Source organism: Oncorhynchus clarkii, chromosome 13 (genome assembly GCF_045791955.1).
Source record: "Oncorhynchus clarkii lewisi isolate Uvic-CL-2024 chromosome 13, UVic_Ocla_1.0, whole genome shotgun sequence".
Lineage (NCBI taxonomy): Eukaryota > Metazoa > Chordata > Actinopteri > Salmoniformes > Salmonidae > Oncorhynchus > Oncorhynchus clarkii.
In genome coordinates this window covers 46968906-46982327 of record NC_092159.1, presented here as the reverse complement: position 1 = coordinate 46982327, position 13422 = coordinate 46968906, and the positions used below count along the sequence as shown (strand labels likewise).

General features: G+C 41.4%; 1 protein-coding gene across 1 annotated transcript; it reads left to right on the top strand.

The window, feature by feature from the left end:
* Positions 1–336: 336 nt before the first annotated feature.
* Positions 337–13107, top strand: LOC139364921 (phosphoinositide-3-kinase, regulatory subunit 6b). The gene is given in 20 exon segments (XM_071102149.1): positions 337–367; positions 370–390; positions 595–681; positions 841–932; positions 1064–1132; positions 1413–1548; positions 3325–3394; positions 3678–3855; positions 3999–4143; positions 7183–7269; positions 7384–7747; positions 8027–8120; positions 8249–8368; positions 8549–8659; positions 9425–9530; positions 9643–9716; positions 9955–10045; positions 10143–10195; positions 10497–10597; positions 10747–13107. Coding segments are annotated over 20 exon segments (2163 nt in total). The 5' UTR covers positions 337–354; the 3' UTR covers positions 10898–13107.
* Positions 13108–13422: the final 315 nt, after the last annotated feature.

Below are 13422 nucleotides of genomic sequence, written 5' to 3'. Positions count from 1 at the left end.
TCTTGGGTGTGACGTTACAAGCTTGGCACATCTGTATTTGGGATCCTCTCAAGCTCTGTCAGGTTGGATGGGGAGCGTCGCGGCACAGCTATTTTCAGGTCTTTCCAGAGATGTTCAATCGTGTTCAAGTCCGGGCTCTGGCTGGGCCACTCAAGGACATTCAGAGACTTGTCCCAAAGCCACTCCTGCATTGCCTTGGCTGTGTGGAATTTTAGTCAAGGGGTCTGAATACTTTCCAAAAGTACTGTAAATCCACTGTATACAGTACATGTGGTGTCATCAACCTCTGCTCCATTATCTAGGTGGGAACCCATGATGCTGAAATGTGATGTTTGACCTCCAAATTCTCTTGGGATGAATAAGAAAACAACCCATGGAACCCTCCAGTAGGTAAATGCTCACTTACTCAGTCTTTGAACTCATACAGTATTTAAATGTTTATGTATACTTTGCTCTTTACTGTTGTTTGTCCCTTACTTGGGTAGACTGACGTCTAGTAGTAAGAATCCCCACACATAGGACCACTGTGTTTTTAAACAGAGCTGCTATCTTGTCTAAATATGACATTTGATGTTAATAACTCTATTATTGTAGCTTCCACTATGTCGTCAGCAGTGGAGGCCAGTATGTACAACAGTATCCAGGCCATCCTCAGACAGGCTGCCTCCTCATGCAACAAAGGTACATTATCAGTGCATACAACAATAAAAAGTCAACGATTATCACATTCATCATTATGTGGCATAATTATCTATTATACAATATTAATAGTATTACACAATTTAATAGACTTGAGGACATTATGTGGTCAATTCAGCAGCCTTGTTTGACTTCCTGAAGGTATGCTGAGGTGGACTCTTCATAAGAAGGTGGAGACCCATCCATCTAACAGTGTCTCACTGGTCAGGGTTCTGGTCAAAGAGCTAGAGAAGGTTGGTCTGACACTACCAGAGTATTCTGTTCTTGCAGAATGACACATGGCATGCCCTTTGTCTTCAGAAGTACAATTGGCCATTTTAATTGTCAGTTTGATGATGAAAGCTTCCTTCATTTGTTGATTCAGGTGGAGAGGCTTGACTATAAGATGCATGTCATTCCATTGCTTCACACTCTCAACTACGTTATTATTCAGGTCAGATTAATTTATCCTACCTTCATCTGAAATAACCTTGATCAGAGAGTAGCTGTCCTGTATTACTGACGTATTGTTTACTGTGTTATTTCCAGGTATCATATTTCTTGTGTTGATTTCCTGGTTATCTTTATCCTGCTTAGAATAATTGTATGTAACTGTTTGTTTTATTTTTGGATGCCCTATTCAAACTACGTGATGTTTGTTTTTACTTTCCAATCAGCTCTGATGTATGTATCTGATTGTGAAGGCTGTTCTTTTTATTCCTGTGTATCGGCAGCAGTCTAGCCACATTCCATGTAACCTGTTTCAGAGAGTGTATGAGTGCTTCAAAAGGCTCCTAACACTTCCAGAGCCCTACTGTACTATCGCACTGAGATACATGAGAGGCATAAAGATGGAGCAGATCACACCAGGTACTCATCACTAGCACTTTACACTTAACATAGTGGCATGTACAGTGCCTTGCGAAAGTATTCGGCCCCCTTGAACTTTGCGACCTTTTGCCACTTTTCAGGCTTCAAACATAAAGATATAAAACTGTATTTTTTTGTGAAGAATCAACAACAAGTGGCACACAATCATGAAGTGGAACGACATTTATTGGATATTTCAATCTTTTTTAACAAATCAAAAACTGAAAAATTGGGCGTGCAAAATTATTCAGCCCCTTTACTTTCAGTGCAGCAAACTCTCTCCAGAAGTTCAGTGAGGATCTCTGAATGATCCAATGTTGACCTAAATGACTAATGATGATAAATACAATCCACCTGTGTGTAATCAAGTCTCCGTATAAATGCACCTGCACTGTGATAGTCTCAGAGGTCCGTTAAAAGCGCAGAGAGCATCATGAAGAACAAGGAACACACCAGGCAGGTCCGAGATACTGTTGTGAAGAAGTTTAAAGCCGGATTTGGATAAAAAAAGATTTCCCAAGCTTTAAACATCCCAAGGAGCACTGTGCAAGCGATAATATTGAAATGGAAGGAGTATCAGACCACTGCAAATCTACCAAGACCTGGCCGTCCCTCTAAACTTTCAGCTCATACAAGGAGAAGACTGATCAGAGATGCAGCCAAGAGGCTCATGATCACTCTGGATGAACTGCAGAGATCTACAGCTGAGGTGGTAGACTCTGCCCATAGGACAACAATCAGTCGTATATTGCACAAATCTGGCCTTTATGGAAGAGTGGCAAGAAAGCCATTTCTTAAAGATATCCATAAAAAGTGTCGTTTAAAGTTTGCCACAAGCCACCTGGGAGACACACCAAACATGTGGAAGAAGGTGCTCTGGTCAGATGAAACCAAAATTGAACTTTTTGGCAACAATGCAAAACGTTATGTTTGGCGTAAAAGCAACACAGCTGAACACACCATCCCCACTGTCAAACATGGTGGTGGCAGCATCATGGTTTGGGCCTGCTTTTCTTCAGCAGGGACAGGGATGGTTAAAATTGATGGGAAGATGGATGGAGCCAAATACAGGACCATTCTGGAAGAAAACCTGATGGAGTCTGCAAAAGACCTGAGACTGGGACGGAGATTTGTCTTCCAACAAGACAATGATCCAAAACATAAAGCAAAATCTACAATGGAATGGTTCAAAAATAAACATATCCAGGTGTTAGAATGGCCAAGTCAAAGTCCAGACCTGAATCCAATCGAGAATCTGTGGAAAGAACTGAAAACTGCTGTTCACAAATGCTCTCCATCCAACCTCACTGAGCTCGAGCTGTTTTGCAAGGAGGAATGGGAAAAAATGTCAGTCTCTCGATGTGCAAAACTGATAGAGACATACCCCAAGCGACTTACAGCTGTAATCGCAGCAAAAGGTGGCGCTACAAAGTATTAACTTAAGGGGGCTGAATAATTTTGCACGCCCAATTTTTCAGTTTTTGATTTGTTAAAAAAGTTTGAAATATCCAATAAATGTCTTTCCACTTCATGATTGTGTCACACTTGTTGTTGATTCTTCACAAAAAAATACATTTTTATATCTTTATGTTTGAAGCCTGAAATGTGGCAAAAGGTCGCAAAGTTCAAGGGGGCCGAATACTTTCGCAAGGCACTGTAATGTAGCACAAGCACATTTTAGTCATATGAATACAGTATTCAGTTCTCCCAACATTTATTTACCTTACTCCATTTGTTCTGCTAAAGCTCCCTCCCCTACAATAACTTCCTCCACAGGAGCTTTGTATCAGAGAAGGGTGATTGCTGAGCAGAGCCTAAGGAACAAACATTTCCCCCAGCAGGAAAGGTGAGTTTAAAACACCCACGAACACATCTGCCATCAGAAGATATTTTACACTTCCCCCTGAAGTCAGTTTGTAGTCACCAGCAAAAGCTGACTAATTTAGTTATGGTCATTTCTCATAAGGTGAGGGTGGGGGGTTGTTAGCTTATGTGTGAGCTTGGGTGTCACTTTCCTTTTCACAAGCTGATGCTTGTAAATGAGGACTTTCCCGTCAGCAACTCTGAGGTTGTTCTGTATCCACAATAGCTGTGCTGACTGGCTGCCCCTCTGACTGTGTCCACTGTAGGGTATTTGTGTTTGCAGACCCGGCTGTGTTCTCAGGGTCCCTGTGGCAGGCGGTGAGGGCAGACCTGGTGCTGGCCGGCCACCAAAGTGACACACTGGCAAGACGGGTGCTACTGCACACTCTGCAGGCTGGACTGGGGAAGGCCTGTCATGGTCCCATACTGACTCAAGCTCTGGAGGTGAGGGAGGTCAATGGGCTGTGATGATATGAGACGTTTGGATTAATTGATTTCATATCTTGGTATTTGTGTGCATCAGATGGATAATGAAATCACGTGTGTGCCTGCGTGTGTGCGGGCGTGCATGTGTGTGTGTGCCGCAGGATCTAGGAGAAGATGTGGAAAAGTACTTCCAGGAGGTGGTGTTAGCTGTAGAGCAGAGTATAGAGAACGGCGAGGCAGGCCGTGACCAGCACAAAACCAGGCTACAGCACATCTACAGTGACATCCTGACCTCTGCTAACCAAGGTGTGTGTAAAGGAGGATAGGGTTGGGCGGTATCCAGATTTTCCTATCGGCATACCGTCCTTACGGTATTACAGGTTTAGTACACAAGGGGGCACCAGAAAACCCATTGGGCGTCTATTACCATAATGCTAACTAAATTAGCACAAGTCATAGTGAATTTCCATGAAAGCTGCAAGCTAAATATGCTAACAAACGCAAACGAAAATAAACAAATTGCAAAGACAGGCAATCCAGCTCATAAAGTTATACGTACAGTACCAGTCAAAAGTTTGGACACCTGCTTATTCCAAGGTTTTGCTTTCTTTTTACTATTTTCTACATTGTAGAATAGTAGTGAAGACCTCAGAACTATGAAATAACACATATGGAATCATGTAATAACCAAAAAGGTGTTAAACAAATCTCAATGTATTTTATATTTGAGATTCTTCAAAGTAGCCATCCTTTGCCTTGATGACAGCTTTGCACACTTTTGGCATTCTCTCAACCAGCTTCATGAGGTAGTCACCTGGAATGCATTTAAATGAACAGGTGTGCCTTGTTAAAAGTTCATTTGTGGAATTTCTTTCCTTCTTAATGCATTTGAGCCAATCAGTTGTGTTGTGACAAGGTAGGGTTGGTATACAGAAGTTAGCTCTATTTGTTAAAAGACCAAATAAGGCAAGAACAGCTCAAATAAGCAAAGAGAAAAGACAGTCCATAATTACTTTAAGACATGAAGGTCAGTCAATCCGGAAAATGTCAAGAACTTTGAAAGTTTCTTCAAGTGCAGTTGCAAAAACCATCAAGCGCTATAATGAAACTGTCTCTCATGAGGACCGCCACAGGAAAGGAAGACCCAGAGTTACCTCTGCTGCGGAGGATAAGCCCAAATAAATGCTTCACAGAGTTCAAGTAACAGACACATCTCAACATCAACTGTTCAAAGGAGACTGCGTGAATCAGGCCTTCATGGTCAAATGCCTGCAAAGAAACCACCACTAAAGGACACCAATAAGAAGAAGAGACTTGCTTGGGCCAAGAAACATGAGCATTGGACATTGGACCAGTGGAAATCTGTCCTTTGGTCTGATTAGTCCTAATTAGAGAGCTTTGTTTCCAACCGATGTGTCTTTGTGAGACACAGAGTAGGTGAACAGATGATCTCTGCATGTGTGGTTCACACCGTGAAGCATGGAGGAGGAGGTGTGAAGGTGTGGGGGTGCTTTGCTGGTGACACTGTCAATGATTAATTTAGAATTCAAGGCACACTTAACCAGCATGGCTACCACAGCATTCTGCAGCAATACGCCATCCCATCTGGTTTTAACTTAGTGGGACTATCATTTGTTTTTCAACAGGACAATGACCAAACTCTCCTCCAAGCTGTGTAAGGCCTATTTGACCAAGAAGGAGAGTGATGGAATGCTGCATCAGATGACATGGCCTCCACAATCACCCAACCTCAACCCAATTGAGATGGTTTGGGATGAGTTGGACCGCAGAGTGAAGGAAAAGCAGCCAACAAGTGCTAAGCATAGAGTGGCTACTTCGAAGAATCGCAAATATAAAATATATATTGATTTGTTTAACACTTCTTTGGTTACTACATGATTCCATATGTGTTATTTCATAGTTTTGATGTCTTCACCGTTATTCTACAATGTAGAAAATAGTAAAAATAAAGAAAAACCCTTGAATGAGTAGGTGTGTCCAAACTTTTGACTAGTACTGTATATAGGTAGGAGCTACCGAATGTCATTTTCGTGAGTTTGGACATTTTACAAGTGAATGTGAATGAGAGACATTGTACAAATGAACAAAGTTTTGATGCATGCTTGTTTGAAGGAAGAACAGTTCTGGCTCTGGAGTAGCATGTGTACACACTGTGTCTGTGTGGAGTCTGGAATCGCTAGGGCAATGGGCCTGCCTGCTCTGCTCGGAGAAGAGGGAAGGACTAGTAGACAGCCAAGAACATAGAGGAGAAAAAACGCAAGGAAATCACGATAGCATTGGCAGCTGTACAGGTTTCTCAAACACGGCAGAAAGCTAACACCATATGATGCCCTGTCACCTTATTAATTCAGCCACTTACTTAGATAACTAGCGAGTTAAACTTAGGGGTCGGGTTAATGAAGAATTCTGCGTTTTTCACAAAGAAAATAAATAGCGCATGAGAAATACCTTGATGCGTTTTATAAATGCAGATATAAAATGCCTCTTAATGTCATTTCTGCTCGGTATCAGACAAATTTTGTGCTTCAGTTGCACTTCTCCACTCGGATGAGAATTCACAAAAGGGCATTCTATCAGCAGACAACCTGGTACTTTTCATTTTAGCCTACATTCCTCAGGTAAAATGCTAGATTAACTTTAATCAAAACATTAGGAAATGTAGCTGGCTACATTCTTTCTATGATAAACATTAGAAATATGTTTTAAAATACCTTGATTTTTCATAGTAAGCTCATTTAGTTGTGTGGCTGCCAGCCAAATAGTGTTGCACTTCCATTGTCTTTTGATTAAAAATCCACCTATTTTCTTACACTAATGCATTTTCTGTGAAGGAAAACTATAGTTGCACGCCCCTGATCACTATTTTGAAGCAAAAACACTGTTGCCTTTCAAAGTGAAATATAATACCCTTGTCAATACACAGATGGACTCACCTGCTCCCTATTTCACCCTTTGTGCCTTTTACAAACAACCACGTGACTGGCTTAACTGTTCTGGGGAACTACAGTAAGCTTCATAATGTAAAATAGTGTGACAGGTGAAATGAAGAACACGATCTGCTTTATCTCCTAAGGTATTGCACAAGTTTACTGCAGGTATTTACTTAAAAGAATTGCTACAAATATTAAAATGTATTGAAAACCTTCAAAGAAATAGTTTTGACGGTATTGAAAAACCATCCCGTGGCCATTTCTAAATACCCCGGCATACGGTGTTTATTGTATACCACCGAAGGCTAAAGGAGAATAATGAAAGAGATTTGCTGACTGTGACAAATAGGATATTCACTGTTTATTGTGTTATGTTTACTCTCTCTCTGTTCAGACCCAAAGGCCCGTGGCTCTCTTTCTAACACTCCATTGCCCTCGCCAGAGATTCACTTCCACCTGTGGACAAACGAAGAGGAGCTGTGTGAGTCAACATTAGAGAACCTTAGTTTCTAGGGTATTATAAGGACTTAAAAATTCTGTCAAATCAGACTAATAGATAGTGTGGCAATCTTGAATCTTTCATATTTTTCTATAGGGAATGAGCTGGTGAACTTCACCCTAAACGTTTCCACCTCTGAGCGGAACTCTATGTACCAGGAGGAGGAAGAGGAGGATGTTTCTAAGAGGGTTTCCCTCCTGTCTGTTGATAGTGGAATAGAGAAGGACCTGTCTGACATGGAGGAGCGGGAACAGAGGAATCCATTCACCCGGTCACGGTCACCGTGTTTCAGAGGGAGAAGGAAGCCAGAAGACAAAATGGCTCTGGTACAGGAAAACATCAAGGGGCCCACCTGTAGCACCCCTCTCCCTAAAGAGGAGGGGAACCTTACCGCACGCATAGTGATGATGGGAGATGACAGGGTGCTGGGGAGACTGGCCAAGGCGTATCACTCCATCAGGTAGGATGTACTTCTACTGTCCCTTAATGTCCCTTAATATCTAGTTTCATCCTCATACATGTGAAATTCAGTTTTTATCCAAAGTGACTTACAGTCATGCGTGCATACATTTTTATGTATAGGTAGTGCTGGAAGTTGAACCCACTATCCTGGCGTTGCAAACACCATGCTCTACCAACTGAGATACAGAGGACTACTGTACACTGTAATTACACTGTAATTCTGTTATTTAGAAATGTGTGTGAACTGTTTTACAATGTGCATTGCTTTTGTGTGCAGAAAAAGGGAGGCAAAACATCTCATCTTGACCAAGAGAGTGAACCTACAGATATACTACATCCCTGTCACTGATGAGCCTATCGTCAATTCACCTGTGAGCAATAATCCATTCCAAAATCCAATAATACCAATCATGTAAAATAAACATCCATCTCATGCTGCACATGTACAGTAACCGGTATGATTTGCTAGGTTATGGAACCAGTCTTTTCTCTTTTTCAGGAAAGCACATCACAAGTTGGAGACAGGTTGTCTCTAGCCTCGTTCTTAGGAAGGGTCGATCCCTGGTACGAAAGCAACATCAACAGTTTGGGAGCCATGATTCCAAAGCTGGCAGGAACGGTAATGAGTACTAATACATGCATTGTTTTATAAAGTAATCTAATTCTGATCATGATTGTCCAGAAAGATCCATCAAATGGGTTCAAGGCTACCTAAATAGAAAGGGGTTTTAAGAGAGAAATAGACATCCATTCATGTCACAGTGAGACCTAATACTGTGTCTACTATGTGCCATTGCAGCAGTCCAGTCACAGCAGGTCATCAGAACCCAACCACTTCCTTGTGGACGTCCTCTCCTACTACCTTCGCTGTGGCCTACAGCCTGTCCACTTCACACTCTACTCTGTCAAGGTCAGCTCCCTGAGATACATCCACATGTCATAGTCACGTGTGTGCGTGTGTGATAGCAGCAAGATGATACACAAACATATGGCAGCCCATGAATAGTTCATACCGAAGAGTTCATAGCCCAGTATAACATAATGATTACGGTTATCATCAGGGGTTAAATTGGGAATTTGGAGGTTGGAAAGCTACTTGATGAAGGGGGGGTTGAAGTTAGGGTTACAGCTAGAGCTAGAGTTAAGTTTGTAGTTGGGGCTAGGGTTAGGGTTGAACCAGAATGTGGATGTAAGGCTTAGGGTTGTCGTTGAGGCTTGGTTTAGGGTTGAACCGGGATGTGGACATGAAGCTAGCATTATGGTTAGGGTTGAGGCTAGGTTTAGGGTTGAACCAGGATGTGGACATGAAGCTAGCATTATGGTTAGGGTTGAGGCTAGGTTAAGGGTTGAACTGGAATGTGGACATGAATCTAGGGTTAGGGTTGTGGTTGAGGGTTAGGGTTTAACAAGGATGTGGACATGCAGCTAGGGTTAGGGATGCTGTCATCCTAGGGTACCCAAGCCTTTATCCTAACCTTCTTTTATCATACGTTTTATCCTACCTTCTTTTTTGGACCTGTAAATTGCTGGAGCTTGGCTTTCCCTGTGACCGAAGGTGCAAGAGCCCTGCTTCGAGTAGCTCCGGCTCAATTTAACCACTTGTTATCATTAAGAGAGAAAAAACACAATTTCTCCCTAATTTGAGCTTGTTCTTGTTGCCCTGTTGTGTTTTTAGATCTCTGTCTCTGGCCAGACTGGCAGCCCTGTGAACGAGGTGTTTGTGTCCCACCTGGATGCTGAGTTCCCGGAGTTTAAAACACTCCGAGAAAATCTAAAACAAGGTACTGTTGTCACAACTGTGAATGCAGCATGAACCGTGTTGTCAGGACAGGGACAGAAACTAGATTGTCCTGTTACTGAATCTGTTGGTGATTGCATAATTTCTCTCTGCAGAGAGATCTAGTCTGCGACGAACAAGGAAGACACATGGAACCTGTGGAGTGGTGGTTTCTATGAATTACACTAAGGTACTTTCTGAAGGCTTTCTTCCCTATTTGTGTTATAGAGTATTTGATTAGTGGTTAGTGAATGTGTTCATGCTTGGTTAGTGTAGTCACAGTATCATTGTAATAATTTAGGAACAAGTAGTACACATTTAAATGAAAAGTAACAACTATGGAAATATCTAGATATCCTTTAAATCCGTTTGGCATAATGTCTTAACTACATTACCAAATGTGTCTGTGTCTCAAATGCTTTCTGCAGGTCTCCTTGAGCAAACAAGAGGTTGTCCAGGGAATGTCAGTCATGACATGTGGAGTGGTCATCAGTGCAATATCACCTAATGAAACAGAAGGTTTGCATTAAAACATGCAGTAACTACCTAGCGGTTCTCAATAGCAACTTGGTTTCATTACCTCAAATCAGCATTTTGTCATCCCTACTTTCCCTAGGTCTTGATTCCCTAACTGTCCATTTTGACAGTACAAATCCAAGATGCTGCACGGTAAGGATATTTCTGAATGAATGATAATAAATCATTGAGACCCCAGTAACACCTTATGGAACGTACTAAAACCGTCAGTCAGGCATCACACTGCCAGATGTGGTTTCTTGATCTTATCCTCATGTCTCACCTCCAAAGTAGATTATTGGTTAAGGCAATTATATATAATGGTAGAGGTTTGATTTGAGCCCATAAATGCAAAGAGGGTAGGCATACAGTACTGCAGTTTGGAGTCACATCTCGCAATGATTTTTGCTCCTAACCTATCAGGATATTTAATTTGACCATGCTGTGTTGACAGGAGATCAGAACCCAAAACATTAAAATCAGAATCCTGGAGGATAAGACCTTCACTGTCTGTCTGGACAAAGACTGTCGCAGGAAATACACACATGTGCAAAGGTCAGAGATCACACTCATCAGCAATATAATGCCACGATGCTCTACCATCTCTATTGATGAATGCTATACAGTAGTTATTTAGTTGTCTTTTACAGAGAATTTCCCTAGGCTTACACTGTAATAACTAAGTAACTAACACTCTTCTACAGCATTGAGATCTCTCCATGTTTGGATCCAGGGTATTGCCTCCAGACAAGTTCCAAGTTCAGTGTGGGAGAGGAGAGTGAGGCGGGGCTGAGCAAATACATGTGCAAGATCCTGCCTCTGCCAATCAACACCTTCACTGGCATCAACCACTGAGGGGATTTGATTATTAAGCCCGGGCTCTGTCCCAGGCGTGAGCCAGGTGCTCCGCTCTGGCCAACGGCGAAGTAAGCTCAAAACAAAAGTGACATCGGTTATGCCCGTGGAGTAATGAGTAGGATTCTGTGTTTTGACATGCGAAAGGGATTTATTTTGATTAAAAAAGTGTTTTATCTGCCTTCCCAATGAAATCTAGTTTGAAAATTCTATCATATATTTTATGAAAAGAGCTGTATGTATTTTTTAAATATTTTTATTATGATCCCCATTAGCTGTTGCAAAAGCAGCAGCTACTTTTCCTGGGTTCCACTCAAAACATGAAACATGATATAATACAGAATATTAATAGACAAGAACAGCTCAAGCACAGAACTACATAAAAAAAACTTTTTGGAATATACACGTAGCCTACATATCAGTACATACACGCAAACTATCTAGGTGAAATAGGGGGGAGGTGTTGTGCCGTGAGGGGTTACTTTATCTGTTTTTTTTAAACCAGGTTTGCTGTATATTTGAGCAGTATAAGATAATGGCTCAATATAATAGTGTACGCTTTCTCAAATTTGTTCTGGGTTTGGAGGCTGTGAAAAGACCCCTGGTGGCATGTCTGGTGGGGTACGCGTGTGTGTCAGTTGTGTGTAGATTGACGATGCAAACAATTTGGGATTTTCAACACAATGTTTCTTATAAAAAGAAGAAGTGATGCAGTCGGTCTCTCCTTTATATCAGCCCTTTGTGTCATGCCTGCTCCCACTCGTACCCCCTGGCACTCGAAGGTGCCAGGCTCTCCAGCAAAGCACACATACTTTCCCCCCCCCCAATCACCTCTGTCATTACCTTCCCTATATTTGTCTGGTTCCTCGCTCTGTTCCCTGCTTCTGCATTAATTGTTGTTTGTCTTTGTTTACCCGTGTGCTGACACTGTTCCTGATTAAATGTTTGACTCCCCGTACCTGCTTCTCATCTCCAGCATTGGTCATTACACTCTGACTACAATGATAAGCAAGACGTGCCGCTCTGTTCTGGGCCATGTGTTTTGACCATGACAGTTGACAATCTAAGATAACGCAAAGTAATTTAGTCTCCTCAACTTGTTCAAAAGCCACACCATTCATTACCAGAGGTTTAGAACTTAGGGAATGATTTGTACCAAATACAATGCTCTTAGTTTTAAACATGTTCACTGCCAGTTTATTACTGGCCACCCAACAGACTGCAACTCTTTGTTTAGGGTTTCAGTTACTTCATTAGCTGTGGTTGCTGATGTGTATATGGTTGAATCATCAGCATGGACACACATGCTTTGCTTAAAGCCAGTGGCAGGTCATTGGTAAAAATAGAAAAGAGTGGAGGGCCTAGAGAGCTGCCCTGCGGTACAACACACTTTTACAGATTTGACATTAGAGAAGCTTCCATTAAAGAAACCCCTTTGAGTTATATTAGATAGATAGCTCTGAATCCACAATATGGCAGAGGTTGAAAAGCCATAACACATATGTTTTTTTTCAACAACAGGTTATGGTCAATAATATCAAAGGCTGCACTGAAATCTAACAGTACAGCTCCCACAATCTTCTTATTAATTTCTTTCAACCAATCATCTGTAATTTGTGTCAGTGCAGTGCATGTTGAGTGCCCTTCTCTATAAGCATGCTGCTTGTCTGTTGTTAATTTGTTTACAGAGAAATAGCATTGTATTTGGTTAAACCCATTTTTCCCCCAACAGTTTGCTAAGAGCTGGTAGCAAGTTTATAAGTCTGCTGTTAGAACCAGTAAAGGCAACTTTACTACTCTTGGGTATCTGAATGACCTTGGCTTCCCTCCAAGCCTGAGGACAAAGAATTTCCTCTAGGCTCAGATTAAAGTGATGAAAGTGGCTATAGAGTCAGCTAGCATCCTCAGTAGCTTTCCATCTAAGTTGTCATTGCCAGGTTTGTCATTATTGATCGATAAAAATGATTTCCCCACCTCCCCCACACTAACTTTACAAAATTCAAACTTCCAATGCTTTTCATTATTTTTTATTTTTTATGCATGAATATGATGGCTCACTGTTCATTGTTGGCATTTCCTGCCTAAGTTTGCCCACTTTGCCAATGAAGTAATCATTAAAATAATTACCAACATCGAATGGTTTTGTGCTGAATAAGCCATCTGATTCAATGAAAGATGGGGTTGAATTTGTCTTTCTGCCCATAATTTCATTAAAGTCCTACAAAATGTTTCATATAATTGATCTTGGCTTCATAATACAGTTTATTCTTCTTTTTGATGTGTTTAGTCACATAATTTCTCAGTTTGCAGTAAGTCAGCCAGTCAATAAGCCAGACTTATTAACCACTCCTTTTTCCTCATCTCTTTCAACCATACAGTTTTTCAATTCTTCATCAATCCATGGAGCCTTAACAGTTCTAACAGTCAGTTTCTTAATTAACAGGGACATGTTTATCAATAATTGGAAGAAGCAGTATCATAAATTCATCAAGTGCAATGTCATTAACCATATAAGACCAAAAATA